We start from the raw sequence: 15,642 nt of genomic DNA, 5'->3' as shown, positions 1-15,642 counted from the left end.
GAGCCAGCGGAACACAAGACCTACCCTCATGCTGAGCGTCCATAGTACAAGATATCATTCCAAGGACACCCCCCACCCCTCCCCCCACATAAGATGAGACAAGTATAGAGGCAATGAAACTAGATGGGAGCTTCATTAAAAGTCAAAAGGAAGGGGCCCTTTATTAAAAGCCAAAGGAAGGGGCCCTTTATTAAAAGCCAGAGGAAGAGGCCCTTTATTAAAAGCCAAAGGAAGGGGCCCTTTATTAAAAGCCAGAGGAAGAGGCCCTTTATTAAAAGCCAGAGGAAGAGGCCCTTTATTAAAAGCCAAAGGAAGGGGCCCTTTATTAAAAGCCAGAGGAAGGGGCCCTTTATTAAAAGCCAAAGGAAGGGGCCCTTTATTAAAAGCCAGAGGATGGGGGCCTTTATTAAAAGCCAGAGGAAGAGGCCCTTTATTAAAAGCCAAAGGAATGGGCCCTTTATTAAAAGCCAAAGGAAGGGGCCCTTTATTAAAAGCCAAAGGAAGGGGCCCTGTATTAAAAGCCAGAGGACGGGGCCCTTTATTAAAAGCTGCTATGATAGTGGCTCTTACAGGCCAGGCTGAAATTAAGCCAAGCGGATGATCCCCATGCCCTGCCGTGAAGCATTATGGGTAAAGACAGAAAAACGGTGTGTGCACTGGGCACACTCATTACGTTTCATACCCAGTGCGATGCCAGCTTATGTCGTTATACTTCTAAGGGTTTGCGGAGGTTCTGTAACATTCAAAGGTTTTCTGGACAATCATTTTTGCAAGATAAATAATAATAATAATAATAATTTAGGAATTCTAGTGAGATTACAAAGCAAAATGAAAGGCATCGGGATGAGTGTTAACTGTGAGCCATTATTTTCCTCACAGTAAGTAAATCTTCACTGTCCCTTCAGCCCCCCCTATACAGCCTCCCCCCACACTCCCTCTCCCAATCCTCTGTCTCACCCCCCCCCACACACACACAGACTTCCCCCCGCTAATCCAGGTCTTGGCTGCACTCTTCATGGCTCCTGTGCAGCCAATAACAGATCTGGGCGATTTTCAGCGGCGTGAACCTCACCGCCACGTTAAAGTCACGATTCTCCCCGTCCACCTCCAGCCACTGGTGCCCGGAGAAGACGCCGATCACCCTGCGCTCCCACCTTTCCAGGGCGGAGTCCCAGACGTGGCTGTACACCCCTGAGCCGCTGGCCCCAGGCTGGGCGTCGCAGTGTTGGTAGATCAAGTCACTAGACTCATCCTCCACTGAGCAGAAGCGATACACCAGCTCCCCAGGTCGGTCACTGTCAAAGCCAGAGAAGTGGATCCGTCTCCCAGCCAAGTCCTCCAGCGAGGGGGCCGCTGAGAGATGCATGAAAGGGCGCTGATGAGGCCATCGCAGCTCAAGCAGGGCGTAGTCAAAATCCATGCTTATTTCCCTGAGACCCTGGATCCAGCCTTTGGGGACACGTGTGCGTCGCACACGCACCCAATGAACAACGGGTGCTGTAGGGGTAAACTGACCAGGATTGGTGCCATTCATAGTGGGCGCGGTGTCCACAGTGGGCGGGGCATCCATAGTGGGCGGGCTTATAAAGCCCACCTTCAGCTTTCTAGCACCTTTGACATAGTCCTTCCCGTTGTGAACACAGTGGGCGGCTGTAAGGACATGGCGTGCCGACACCAGGACCCCCGTGCAGCCTGTGGATATACGGACTGTGGTGGAGAAAGGGTAGTCAAGCAGGAAATGGTCACCGCGGATGCTGAAGCGCCCATCCTCTCCGTAGATCTGGCGTTTTTGTCTGTCGTGTCTCTCTGAGCGTTCTATCCTGGGTGAAGGCCGGATTAAAGGATTATGCTTGCTGTCCTTCTCACCCTCATCCTTGAAATCCACAGTGGTCAGGGTGCGGGAGCCATCTGAGTACAGTGTCTCGAAAGCTAACCGCTCGCTCAGGACCGGGACATTTTCACTCTCCCCCTTGTGGTAGCAACTGGCATTGCAATGCGTGGTCAAATCCAGCTGAGGCTCAGCGGTGAATAGAGGGCGGGAGAGGGGCTGGGGGGAGTGCAACACCAGGGCGGGGATGTGGGGGGGCAGTTGGTAGGGGGATGCTGGGGGCAGAGGGAGGGGGAAAAGAAGCAGGAGGGGGAGGAGAGAAGACCAAGGGCAGGCTGGGGCAGATCTCAGGTGCAGTGGCATAGCAGGAAGAAGAGCGACCTGAAGATGAGAAAGAACATCATTCATAAGCATAACAAAATGCGGGGAACATAATGCAGGTGACTGCAAGCTCGGGAACAAACAGAACTATCCAGCTCAAACAGGCAAACACAAACATTCAAGGGCCAGAACATCTCACAGCAAAGAAGCTCAGTTCACTGTGATTAATGAGGACCCTTACAAACAAATCCGAACCACATCTAACGCAACGGCAAACAAACACTTTCAAACCGGGGTCTTGTTATAAATACATGCAGAATTTGATTCCATAGCGTTCTTTGATGGATCTGAGAATCCTCTCCTTTTACTTTTCTTTACTAGTTGAATATGAGATTAATTAAACAGCTTATTATTATTATTATTATTATTTTACATTTTTAACAATCCTTAATAAAGTTTGACAGACACAATAATTCCTGGGGAAAGATGGATATTTGTGTAAGTAAAATAAAGTTTACAATGGCAGTACAGTTGGGCAAAACAGGAAATGGGAACAGCAAAGATCAGGCACCCAGGACACCATGGAGATGAACAGCTGCAGGTTCTGAAGGGTCTGTATTAATGTAATGTATGTTTATCTGTGTCTCCGGGCTGGTGCGGGAGATACACGCAGTCCCCAAGTTAAGAACGAGATCGTTCCATAAGTCGAATTTGTAGGTAGGTTGAAAAAAAAATACAATACATAATAATAATAATTCTAAGTATTATTATTATCATTATTATTGTACAGTAATAATAAAAGTAACTACATACGGTGCTATACTATCGCATGGTGTTTCAGGAGCGTCACAAAGTAACGCCTGCGTTCGTTATTAGGAACCACTGTATTTAACCAAAAATTTTTATATAATAGGCTTTACGTCAGTCCGTTCGTAAGTACGAGTCGGCCGTAGGTCGGATGTTCCTAACCCAACTGCCTGCTTATTTGGTATAAAAGCCCATTCTGTCATCCTCATCCTCACATATTTAAATCCAATTAACTTTCAGGAAGCTCACGATTAGTCAAACAGATGCGTATAAGAGTTATCCCCATTTTTATTTTTGTTTTAAAGCTGCACACTTCAGCAGGTCTGTTTCTGTCTTCCCCTGCTTATGTTAAAACATTACACATTTCTTCTGCTTTTAATATATCGTATCATTCAGTGGCTCATCACCGCATCCTTCCACATAACTCTATAATTAATACGAAAACACACGTTTGTAAAACGAACTTTTGCGCGTTTATGAACTATATTGTATATAGCCTATATGGATGGAGTTTCAAACTTAAAATATTTACCTAGCATATGACGTATAAATATACTTTTAGTGGGAGCTCATTTATATTTAAAATGCAAGATAGCATTGGGACTATACCGTGGTGTAAAACATCTGGTGTATAGTGTAACAGACCTTCAGTAATTGTCCACAATCATACCCGGAGATGGAAAAAGTCTGACAGGCCAAACAGTTCCTGACACACACGGCTCTCCCGTGCAGGGGACACTAAGCACGTGCATTATAAAGTGCTGAATAACAGTAATACTAATAACAGTAATAATGGTAAGTATCCTCTCACACAAAAAAAAATTAATTGCAAGTAACAAGGCTACCGCGTAAAGTACTTAAGGAAAATTGATAGATTCATATATAACAGTGACGCCTGCGGGATGATGATGACCTATTTAAACCTACTTTAAATTCTATTTTTGAAAGAACACTTTACCTGATTAAAAATGCAGTGTTAAATCTTAGCTTGGTTGGGATTGGATGACTCTGTGGCGGACATCCATCCTGTCTCCGGGTACGGGCGCGGACTCTGAGCTGCGTCTGCCCGCAAAACGCTCATGACTAACCGCCTGTCGCTTAAATCCCCACAAACGTTTTCCAAGTGAAACTTTACAGACTTCTCCCTCCGGTCCTAGCGCCCCTCCACGTTTAAAAAAAAAAAAACAGCAGGATGGGATATCCTTAACCATTTTCAGATCGATTTTCCACTCCGCCCATCTACTCAAAAACACTTTTTTTTCAAGATGTCAGAGGTTTCTAAATTCCTCTGCTTTCATAGGAGAGCTTTTCCTCTGACCATAAAAAGATCATTTATCACATTGCCTGAGATATTTGGAGGAATCCCACCAAGGCAGACAAAACTTGAACTCACAGCCCTAGAGTTGAGGCCACGTTACCACACTCTGAGCCACTAATTGTAAAAATAAATAAATAAACTGAAATAGCCAAATAACTGAAAAAAAATCCATCCACTTCCCAAATGTCCACATGAGGCGTTGAGTATACAGTTGAGTGGTAACCGATACCAGCGTGAATGGACTCACCCACATTGTAAGCTGCGGCAATACTGGTATATAATGAAGAACACGGGGTGGGGGGGCACTGTATCAACAGCCGAGGGCTCCATAGACAGGCAGAGCAATAACACCCTCGCGGTCGCGTCCAAATCCTGAAGGCTGCCGACCACCCACATACTCCAGAAGACCAGGATCTAGCAGACAGGGTTAAGGCTGAAGATGACTGGGCCATGGCGGACAGCCTGGAGCTCTGAGAACACGATCACTAAGCCTGGGAATGCTGCACGCTAGGCGGAGAGCCGCAGTATCATATCACAGAGCATCACAGGGGAACACATGGAAACAGACAGTCTAAGTCAGTGTTTCTGAAGGTGTGGTAGCGTTTCCACAGTCTGATCATTGATGGTACTTCTGGTGGCTTCAACGATTGATGATTCACATTTATTTGGCAGATGTTTGGGATAATGGATATCTCTGTTACCTAACACATCTTGGATCAGGGTTCGAGTCTCCGGCATGGCTCTCTGTGTGGAGTTTGTATGTTCTCCCCGTGTCATCATGGGGTTTCCTCTGGGTACTCCAGTTTCCCCCCACAGTGCAAAAACATGTGAATTGGAGTTACCAAGTTGCCTGTAGCTGTGAGTCCTGCAAGGGGTTGGTGCCCCACCCTGGATTATTTCCTGCCATGCACCTGCAGCTTGTAGGTTAGCCTCTGGATGCTGGTCACCCTGAATAGGACAAGTGTGTACAGAATATAGATGACATGTGCTTTTATCCATAGTGCCATAGAGTTTATACTGCGGCAGAGAATCCCTAGAGTAAATAGGAGTGGGGGGGGGGGGGCTTGCTAAGGAGCCCACCGACAAAATCACTCTGCTGACTTCAAGATTTGAACCAGCAACCTACTATTCACGAGAACAACATTCCAGCCCACTGGGCCACACACACCACAGTGCAGCTGATTTAACTTGTGGAATGCAACACAGAGCCCATCTGTTTCCTAAGCCTATCTGTAGCTCTCCAGCTCTTTTTGGAAAAGGATGTAGAGACGGGATATATACAGGGCATGAATTCCGAAAGCCTCCCCAGTAACAGCCCAACCCGTGACTGTGCCTCTGGGCAGTTATGAAGCCTTCAGTAAGTATTACTAGCCGACGACAGGTGAAGTATAGTCAAAGTGACCCCTACACTTGCGCCTGCAGTCCTCCCGTACCTTAGAGGCGTCCTGACACTGCATCACTGCGGCTGGGGATGGGCAGATGACAGATGACACCTCTTCATTTGGCACAGTTAGGAGACGCAGTGGAGCATAGCGGCTGCTACTTTAGATGGAATTTGTTTTTTATTAAAAAGGCCTCCCAAGAATTTTCTGTTCCTACTTCTCATTTAGACTTTAAATTGGTAATTATGGGCTGCAAAAGCAGCTGAATGTCCCACAGGAATACTGATGGAGTCCGCTTTCCCCTCCCTGCCATTTCAGAGCACATGAGAGCGCTTCTTCCTCACATGGTTCCCGGTTTCCCCTCCCTGCCATTTCAGAGCACATGAGAGCGCTTCTTCCCCACATGGTTCCCGGTTTCCCCTCCCTGCCATTTCAGAGCACATGAGAGCGCTTCTTCCCCACATGGTTCCCGGTTTCCCCTCCCTGCCATTTCAGAGCACATGAGAGCGCTTCTTCCCCACATGGTTCCCGGTTTCCCCTCCCTGCCATTTCAGAGCACATGAGAGCGCTTCTTCCCCACATGGTTCCCGGTTTCCCCTCCCTGCCATTTCAGAGCACATGAGAGCGCTTCTTCCCCACATGGTTCCCGGTTTCCCCTCCCTGCCATTTCAGAGCACATGAGAGCGCTTCTTCCTCACATGGTTCCCGGTTTCCCCTCCCTGCCATTTCAGAGCACATGAGAGCGCTTCTTCCCCACATGGTTCCCGGTTTCCCCTCCCTGCCATTTCAGAGCACATGAGAGCGCTTCTTCCACACATGGTTCCCGGTTTCCCCTCCCTGCCATTTCAGAGCACATGAGAGCGCTTCTTCCCCACATGGTTCCCGGTTTCCCCTCCCTGCCATTTCAGAGCACATGAGAGCGCTTCTTCCCCACATGGTTCCCGGTTTCCCCTCCCTGTCATTTCAGAGCACATGAGAGCGCTTCTTCCCCACATGGTTCCCGGTTTCCCCTCCCTGCCATTTCAGAGCACATGAGAGCGCTTCTTCCCCACATGGTTCCTGGTTTCCCCTCCCTGCCATTTCAGAGCACATGAGAGCGCTTCTTCCTCACATGGTTCCTGGTTTCCCCTCCCTGCCATTTCAGAGCACATGAGAGCGCTTCTTCCTCACATGGTTCCTGGTTTCCCCTCCCTGCCATTTCAGAGCACATGAGAGCGCTTCTTCCCCACATGGTTCCTGGTTTCCCCTCCCTGCCATTTCAGAGCACATGAGAGCGCTTCTTCCCCACATGGTTCCTGGTTTCCCCTCCCTGCCATTTCAGAGCACATGAGAGCGCTTCTTCCCCACATGGTTCCTGGTTTCCCCTCCCTGCCATTTCAGAGCACATGAGAGCGCTTCTTCCCCACATGGTTCCTGGTTTCCCCTCTCTGCCATTTCAGAGTACATGAGAGCGCTTCTTCCTCACATGGTTCCTGGTTTGCCCTCCCTGCCATTTCAGAGCACATGAGAGCGCTTCTTCCTCACATGGTTCCTGGTTCCACTGGTCCTCAGAGGGAACTTTGTTCATGAAGCTCAAGTCTGGATAAGCTATCCAGAACATGAACTTACTACAATAATTCAATGACTGATAGAAGAGAGCTGACTAGATTTAGATCACTCTGGCAACTTTGTTAATAAAATATTCCAAAATGTCCAATTAAAAGCACAAATTTGTGGAATAGGAAAAATGTACACCTTACATTTGCCATTAAGGGGTGTAATGATATTCATTAATTTTTGCTTGGGATGTGAAGCAGTATAAGCTGTTCCTCATGGTCCAGTCTCTGTAGGGAATTCCAACCAAAGTTCAAGCCATTTAACCGGTCCCAAGGCTGGGCAGTGCAGCCCAGCACCACCTGCACTCTCACACAGACCATGCATTCTCCAGAAGCCTCTTAAGATATCATTCTGTAATAAAATGTCTACACCTCTCTTTTTCCATGACAGTACCCAACACAACCAGGGATGCACCAGAACATTGTTAAACAAGGCATTCTAACCTTTCTAACCTTTTTCTTTGCAAACTGTAGTGTTTTGATCACCTTTGGGGGGGAATTAGCCAGTTCTGCATCAACATTTTCTTGTTTACATAACCTTACCCAGATCCTCTAACTATTTCTAAACTGAATTCTATTTAAATGACTACATATTATAGCCTTTCATTAAATGCTTTCTGAGAAGACAGCCAGATGTTAGATTGCTATCAGTTTACCCTAAAGTGTTCTAATAAAACCTAGAATTTCTGAACACATAACAGCCAAGGAGGGTATAACTGCTTCTATCTGCAGAAGGTAACTCTTTTGAGCTTTATAACTGGATTTATGACTTACATGTGCTTCATGGAAAAGATGCACGCAGTTCAGCTGGATGTGTATTAATGTATATATATTAAGAAGTCGTTTTAAGGAACCTCTGCATTTGAGAGGCCCTTAGATTTTATTGTGTTCCTTTCAGAGGTCACTGTCAGGAGGTCACCGCAGAGCCTCAGAGGGTAGGTCAGGATATAGTGGAGGCAGTTAATAGCATCCAGCACATGGCGCCCTGCGGCCAAGGGGGCAGCGGAACGGACGAGGAAGGTAGGAGCTCCAGAAGAAATATGGGCCATCAAGGACACTTGAGAGAGGGGAGGAAAGGACAGAATGGGGACAGTGCAGGTACAAGAGGGCAGGAAGGGGGTTATTTAGGGTGGGGGGGTGTTTACAACTGACAGCAATCAGCTGATTCTGAGATGTGTGATACGTCTGTATGCATGTGTGCAAATGCTTTTTGATTAATATCTCAGTCAATGTGGTATGAATAGGAATTAGCCTGCAGTCATTTTCAAAGGTTTGGTAGTACGTTAAAATTGCAAGTTTCTTCAGAATATAGCAGCAATAAAAAGAAAACAATAACGATAACAAAGAATAATAAAAGGTGTTATTTTGAGGTAGCGCTTAGTGCATAATTAGCATTGGTAATGGCCTGTGGATAAAAATGGTCCCTGAATCTTTTGGTCCAAGTGTTTATTGTTCTGTGCTGCTGTTAGGAAGGACGACGGAGCACAGGGACAGTGTAAGGTGATGTTGTCCTTCACGAGGCCACAGTGCTTTGACATGATGGCAACGAGGTCGGGTCCCGCGCCGCGTCCTTAGCTGGTTAGCTGACGGTGAGGCCGGGTCCCGCGCCGCGTCCTTAGCTGGTTAGCTGACGGTGATGCCGGGTCCCGCGCCGCGTCCTTAGCTGGTTAGCTGACGGTGATGCCGGGTCCCGCGCCGCGTCCTTAGCTGGTTAGCTGACGGTGAGGCCGGGTCCCGCGCCGCGTCCTTAGCTGGTTAGCTGACGGTGATGCCGGGTCCCGCGCCGCGTCCTTAGCTGGTTAGCTGACGGTGAGGCCGGGTCCCGCGCCGCGTCTTTAGCTGGTTAGCTGACGGTGATGCCGGGTCCCGCGCCGCGTCTTTAGCTGGTTAGCTGACGGTGAGGCCGGGTCCCGCGCCGCGTCTTTAGCTGGTTAGCTGACGGTGATGCCGGGTCCCGCGCCGCGTCTTTAGCTGGTTAGCTGACGGTGATGCCGGGTCCCGCGCCGCGTCTTTAGCTGGTTAGCTGACGGTGAGGCCGGGTCCCGCGCCGCGTCTTTAGCTGGTTAGCTGACGGTGATGCCGGGTCCCGCGCCGCATCTTTAGCTGGTTGTGTCGTAGGCCTGCCTTGGTTTCCGGACCTCTCTCAGGCATCTGAGGAAATAAAGACCGTGGTGCATCGTTATTATCATCCTCGAAGTCAGTAATACTGCTGCTCATCACTGTCAGGAGGCAGCTGGTTAGGGGGCATTCTGGGGGGGGGGCACATGCTGCCTCCTGACAGTGATGAGCAGCAGTATTACTGACTTCGAGGATGAAGTTGTTTTCCTTATTTTCCTCTCGAATAAATACTACGACGTGTGGAAGCAGCAGCCGTTTATAGTCCACATGGTGCAGGGCGGTGAGGACTGTTGAGATATGTGCCCCCCCCTGCAAACCGAAGGGGTGCAGAATGCCCCCGTTATGGTATCTGAGTGCCATCTTCCCGTAGCACTTCATCATAACAGGACTTTGGGGCTTCCAGGAGAACATCACAAAGACGGCCCTGGTGTCCCCGGCATTGGGAGGAGTGAGGTGAACCGCAGAGTCTCTCATTAAGGGATCAAAAGTCCTTCTGGTGTCATCCACAAAAAACAAGGTCACATTACGGTAGAAGAAGATCCACGCTGGTAAGCAGAGTCCAGCTGCTTCCGCAGCATTTGGCCCTGCAGCTCCTGCCTGACAGGTTAGATCCCCCACAAAGTGTAAACCTGTGCAGGGCACTGGCTGCTGCACAAATGAGGGCAGAGCGCAGCCTTGACCCACCTATCCCAGTACCGTCCCAGTCCTGTTAGCGTCCCCTGAACCCAAGGCCACATGTTTGATGTTCCTGTGTACTTCAGCACTGCTTTGTTTGTGTGCTACACAGGTCACGTTCTTCAGCCTGCACAAGCTCTTTGATTTTAAGTTCCAGACAACTCAGCCTACTCATACACATGTAGCGACTGTAACTATGGAAACTGGACTCTCCACAAGCACTGGTACCAGGCTTGTTCACAGGCCTGAACCTTACCCTCTCTTATGCTCTCTTATGTTTATGGAAGATAAATTAAGGAGAAATTATAGTAGGAAGTAAATTAAGCAAGGAAGCATAGAGGTATATATGAAGATTAAAATTTTTTATCTGTGAATCTGCAAAAAATAGCTGTAAGCTTAAATACACGCCTGTCCTTTTCCATTTAGAGGATGGCATTATCCCAATCACAGAAAATAAACAGGGTTAATAAACCGAGCCAGTCAAACACACATGCAACCAGAGATCAGCCATACGGTGCTGAAGACAGAATCCAAAACAATTTATCCAACTGGGAAATATGGCAGATTCTGTGTCTCTATGAAAAGCAGAGTCTCTCACATATGGCTGCATTCCTTTCTGTCACCATCATTTGTTCAGAGCTGGGTCTTATACAGTACCTCTCATCCATCCATTTTCTGTACCTGCTGACCCAATTCAGGGCCACAGGGGGTCCAGAGCCGATAGGCACAAGATGGCACCAACCCATCGCGGGGCACAAGGCAGGGAACAACCCAGGATGGGGCGCCAACCCATCGCAGGGCACAAGGCAGGGAACAACCCAGGATGGGGCGCCAACCCATCGCAGGGCACAAGGCAGGGAACAACCCAGGATGGGGCGCCAACCCATCGCAGGGCACACTCACTCACACACACACACACACACACACACACACACACACACACACACACACACACACACACACACAGGCATTTTGAGAACCCCAAATTAGCCTCAGCATGTTTTAGGACCATGAGGGGAAAAACCAGAGCAAAACCCCACAACAATACGGGAGAACATACAACCTCAACACACAGGACCCTGGTGGAGACTTGAACCCACATCCCAGAGGCGGGAGGTGACACTGCTAAGCACTGCGTCGCCCCAGACATGCAGCATGACTGCATTTCTACTTCGTTATATTCTCAGCCCTACAGGTCGATCATCTGTAAGACACCACTGTGTTCTCTTCTGTCTGAGACACTGAAACTCAACCAATGCTGCACATCAATTGTTTGGCATATAGGGGACAAAAGAGTAACATTTGTTACCGTCACACAAAGCGATTTCAATGGGCTGTAGCCTGGACAAACAAACAGAACCATCAGAGACCAGCTCTCTCACCATAAAGGCCTCCATAGACACTGCCAAATATTTACTACCCTGGCTGCTATAAATATTTACTGTTCACCCTGGGAGAAGCATTGTATTCGTCACCGGCCTGCTGTCCCAGGATCCACCTCGTCCTTTCATCTTCCAGTCAGGTGACCAGCTGCGCCCACAAGCACAGCATCCTGCAGTGTCGCAAATCTGCCAATCTATCGGGAGAAGCACGCGGAGCCGCGGCAGGAATGTTCAAGAACGTTCTCAGCCATCGACGCTACAAGCCATGCTACAGATATCTCACTCTTACTCCTTTTCCCCACTCAGCAGACAGTCCGGCGAGCTCACACCACACTCACACTCTCGCTTTGTTCCAGCGCGATGGCATCTTCCGGAAGCAAACGGCCTGGGGCCGCAAAGTGACGAAACCGTGTTCCGCTATAAAGACCATCTGATCTGCAAGTGGAGCCATTTGTGTCTTATTCACCATTTATCACTCTGTCATATTTTGGCTGCATGTAGCAGGAGCTGTTGAAGAGGATTTTGGAAATTTGCAAGGTGGGGGGATTGATTTGTGACTAATGTTTATGAGAAAAAGATGAAAAAGATGAAAGAATCCGCACAGGTTTGCCAGGAGTCTCCGTCTCCTTGCAGCCTGGGAGCAGACTCTCTTCTTGGGAGGACAGGGACACAAGATGCCCTCTATCTTGAGCAGAAGTGTCTGGCCCATTTAAACCTGGTCCCAGTGCTGCCGTCACCGTGCATGAATTCCAGCTGGCATCACAGACCCCCCTGCCATCCTACAGGAGTACGCAGATCTGCTGTTTAAACATGCACAGAAGAGCGTCTTCGTAATTGAGTGGTTACTGCTGCCCAAATCTGAAATTCAGGCCAAGGGTTCTGCTCGCTTCCTTATCGAGACGCTACGCAGAAGCCGCTGATCCCCGATGACCCGACAGCACTCAGAGATCTCGCCGCGCGAGGGACACGCTCGTCACACTTTTTCTTTGCTTCTCACTCGTTTGCTGCATCGACAGCCAGCTGACGAAACATCAGGGGACGTCTGATCGTGAATCTCACCCATCTTTTGTTAATATGTGTCTGTTTAGAGCAAGATGCCTGCAGAATGCAGCCCAGTTCGTTTGGGGATAAGGAATTTGGACAGCTGGATTCACTTTGGAAGGAGATAAAAACAAAAGATTACAAATGTATAGTTGGACACCCTGTTTTACTGATTGTTTGAAATGAATTTGTTATTGTTCACATGTGAGGAATGCTTTGTGTTTATTAATCTGTAAATTAGGACAGAGGCTAAGTAGCAGCAGCCAGAGTTCTTACAAACACTAAAATTTTTTTATCATATTAGTCTTGTTCTATGCTCCCTTCATTGGCTTCCAGTTAAGTCCCGGATTGACTACAAAATACTGCTATTATTCAAAGCACTGAATGGGCTTACACCAGAATACCTTGGAGATCCACTGCTCTCTTACAACCCTCCTCGCTTGCTTCGATGTCAAGGAGCAGGAAATCTATTAGTGCCTAGAGTACACAGCAAATGTGCCAGTGTTAAATTAACACTGCATGGTGTCTATATGTGTCCACACCATTCAGTGTTACCTTTAACACTTTACAGTGTGCAGTGAGTCTTGTTTTTACAATGTTAATGTTTATTAACTCTTATAGTGTTCAATTTGCAACCTAGAGTATTGTCAAAGAGTCTCCACCTCCAGCTATCTGCCCCATTTTAATATGCGCACAAGACGTCATGAGGATCAGAAGAGCCATCCCAGATTTACCCACCATCATGAGAAAGACTCTGACCAAACAGGACCTTACAGATTTTTCTTGTTTTATATTAAAGCTTTGCTGGTTTGTTTCTGACTGATCTTGAAGATTGGAGAGCTGTGGTCTTATAGCATGTTGGTATTGAGTCAGAAGAAGAACTCTTGGAGATGTACAGGACATGTCTCCAGCGTGGTATATATTTTAATGGGGTGGGGATATGTTTGACTGCCAGTCTTGCCCTTGGATGATTAACATATGTGGAAAGGTGTTAGGACAGTTGTGATACTCTTTCCTGTGCAGCTCCTGGTACCGCCCACTCCCCTGTAGACCAATGGTGCTGGATGTATATTTGCATAGCATGACACAGTACTGTTTTTCACTTAATATTTTTTTTCAATCCACCGCAATTGTAATGAATAAGGCAAGAGAACAAAAACCACAGAAATGGCTCTTGCATGCCAGCCAGGGACCAGGCGGGATGGTTTAGCCTCTGTTGCTTAACTAGAGTAGGCATTGGTCGGGAGAAAAATGCTATGGAAAACCAATCATTTCGTTTTTCTAAGCCTGGGCTCTCTAGGAAGATCATTTGGACCTTATGTATCTCTACGATTGAGATTTCTTTGGGGATACACATATATAAGAACTACACAGCTCAGACCAATTAAGATACACCAACCCAGAAAAACAAATAATGAAATGTGGTAAAGACTAATATCAGTGCCATACCATCCTCAATCATGGTGGGTTTCTAAAAATTAAGCTTAATGAAAATCTTAATATTAAATGAGCAAAGTGATTTGATTTGTTCTTCTGTCGCAAGTTGTGGTCTAAAAGCAATGAGGCCACCACCCATTACACCGGCTTTAGCGGAAACACACTCCTTCAATCATTAAGATAGCTCTCACCTTTTTTCAGCCCTGCTAAATAATTATGTTATGCAGTCTAACACAGTCTAGCTTCGTAATCTGTGTTTGGTGACTGGTGTCATACATTTCACGCACTTTTATACCACAGGCGGTTCTCAGCACAGTTCTTTGGTTATTAAAAGCTGAACTGAATGGGGTCTCTCCTGAATGCCCTGCTGCTGTACCGCTGTTCGTCCTGCCATCTGAAGCAGCACCAGCACCTGCCTGCCATCACCTGCCCGCCCCTTTTTTCAGACTCAAATGTTAAAATTTTGACAGTGTGAATTGGGATTTTGCCATCTGCCTCATTTGTCTTTGACTTCCTCTGCCGGCCCCTGGAAGATGGGCTCCCCTTTTAAGCCTGGTTCCCCCTAAGTTTTCTTCCTTCTAGGGCGTTTTGCCACTGTCGCCTCTGACTTGCTCACTGGGGGCTTTGGGCAGGGATAATGTAAAGTGCTTTGAGACAATGTAATGTTGTGAAAATGCATTATACAAATAAAAATGAATTGAATTCAATATTTTTTTAAAAAGCAGCCACAGAAATCTAGCTCTTGGTCACACAACTTAGTTCATTAAATACCCGTCAGTTTTAACCCGTTTTGACCATCCAGTCCCACCCATTCATGCCCGGTACAGGCCAACTTCTCCGAGGGTCACATGAGCCAGTCCTGAGAAGAAGGCCTGAACGCCAAGGGCTTCCTGTATCACCGGCTGTTGGCGGCCACGTGGGAGCCGCTGTTATCTTCAGCTCCAGCAGTGAAGGTCTCAGCTGTGGCCTAAGCGGCGCTTAGCACAAGAACCTGAAGAGAAAATACACAGGAGCTATTCTGGATGATGGGCTGCCAGAGTAGGAAACCCCCCCAAAGTGGTGTCTATTCGTGTTTATTAAATTTCCATTAGCATGGGAACAATAAAGTATCTATCATAATTATTATTATTATTATTATTAAAGCTTGTTGGTATCTGTTGTCTTTGTAGCTGTTAAATACACTAATTATTTAAGCCATAAAGTTGTCTGCCTGCTACCTTAAAATCTCAATTGAATAAGTATTTGAAAAAATGTTTAGGCTAAAATCTGGGCCTATTATTATTTAAAAGATGTGGCTGCTGATCTGTCCCTTTCTTCACCGCCACTTCAGTGCTTATCGCTTCCATGATTTACCAAAACAGTAGCATGTGGTGTGGTCCGCTAACGAAGCGGATATGCCGGATTGATACGGATTACTAACTTATGGGCGTCACAATACGCATCTCATTAGTATTGTAGCCATACTACTAATCTGCTGTTTCAATATTGTGGGCGAAAACAATGTGATATAGTGTCGAAAACCCGGCGTCCATTATCTAAAGCCCTGTAATGGTATACGGTTTGTTGTTGTCAAAATGTAATTAACTTGAACGTTTAATGTGATTTTGTGGAGGAAAATTAATCATTTAGATTAATCAATCAATTGGTAAAATAGTTAGCGGCAGCCTTAGTTTCAGCCCTCCAGAGGGTGAAGGGGATCGAGACCCAGCCACCCTGAGCACTGTGCACTGAACACTGG

General features: G+C 47.2%; 1 protein-coding gene across 1 annotated transcript; it reads right to left on the bottom strand.

The window, feature by feature from the left end:
- Positions 1-973: 973 nt before the first annotated feature.
- LOC111834602 (serine protease 23-like) lies at positions 974-4,058 on the bottom strand. The gene is made up of 2 exons (XM_023794086.2): positions 3,915-4,058; positions 974-2,209 (listed from the first exon to the last, which is right to left on the bottom strand). Exon 2 carries the CDS (start codon positions 2,189-2,191, stop codon positions 989-991), a length of 1,203 nt encoding a protein of 400 aa, XP_023649854.2. The 5' UTR covers positions 2,192-2,209; positions 3,915-4,058; the 3' UTR covers positions 974-988.
- Positions 4,059-15,642: the final 11,584 nt, after the last annotated feature.

Source organism: Paramormyrops kingsleyae, chromosome 24 (assembly GCF_048594095.1).
Source record: "Paramormyrops kingsleyae isolate MSU_618 chromosome 24, PKINGS_0.4, whole genome shotgun sequence".
NCBI classification, from domain to species: domain Eukaryota; kingdom Metazoa; phylum Chordata; class Actinopteri; order Osteoglossiformes; family Mormyridae; genus Paramormyrops; species Paramormyrops kingsleyae.
The sequence above is the reverse complement of the archived record's forward strand: the minus strand, read 5'-3'. Positions and strand labels throughout refer to the sequence as shown.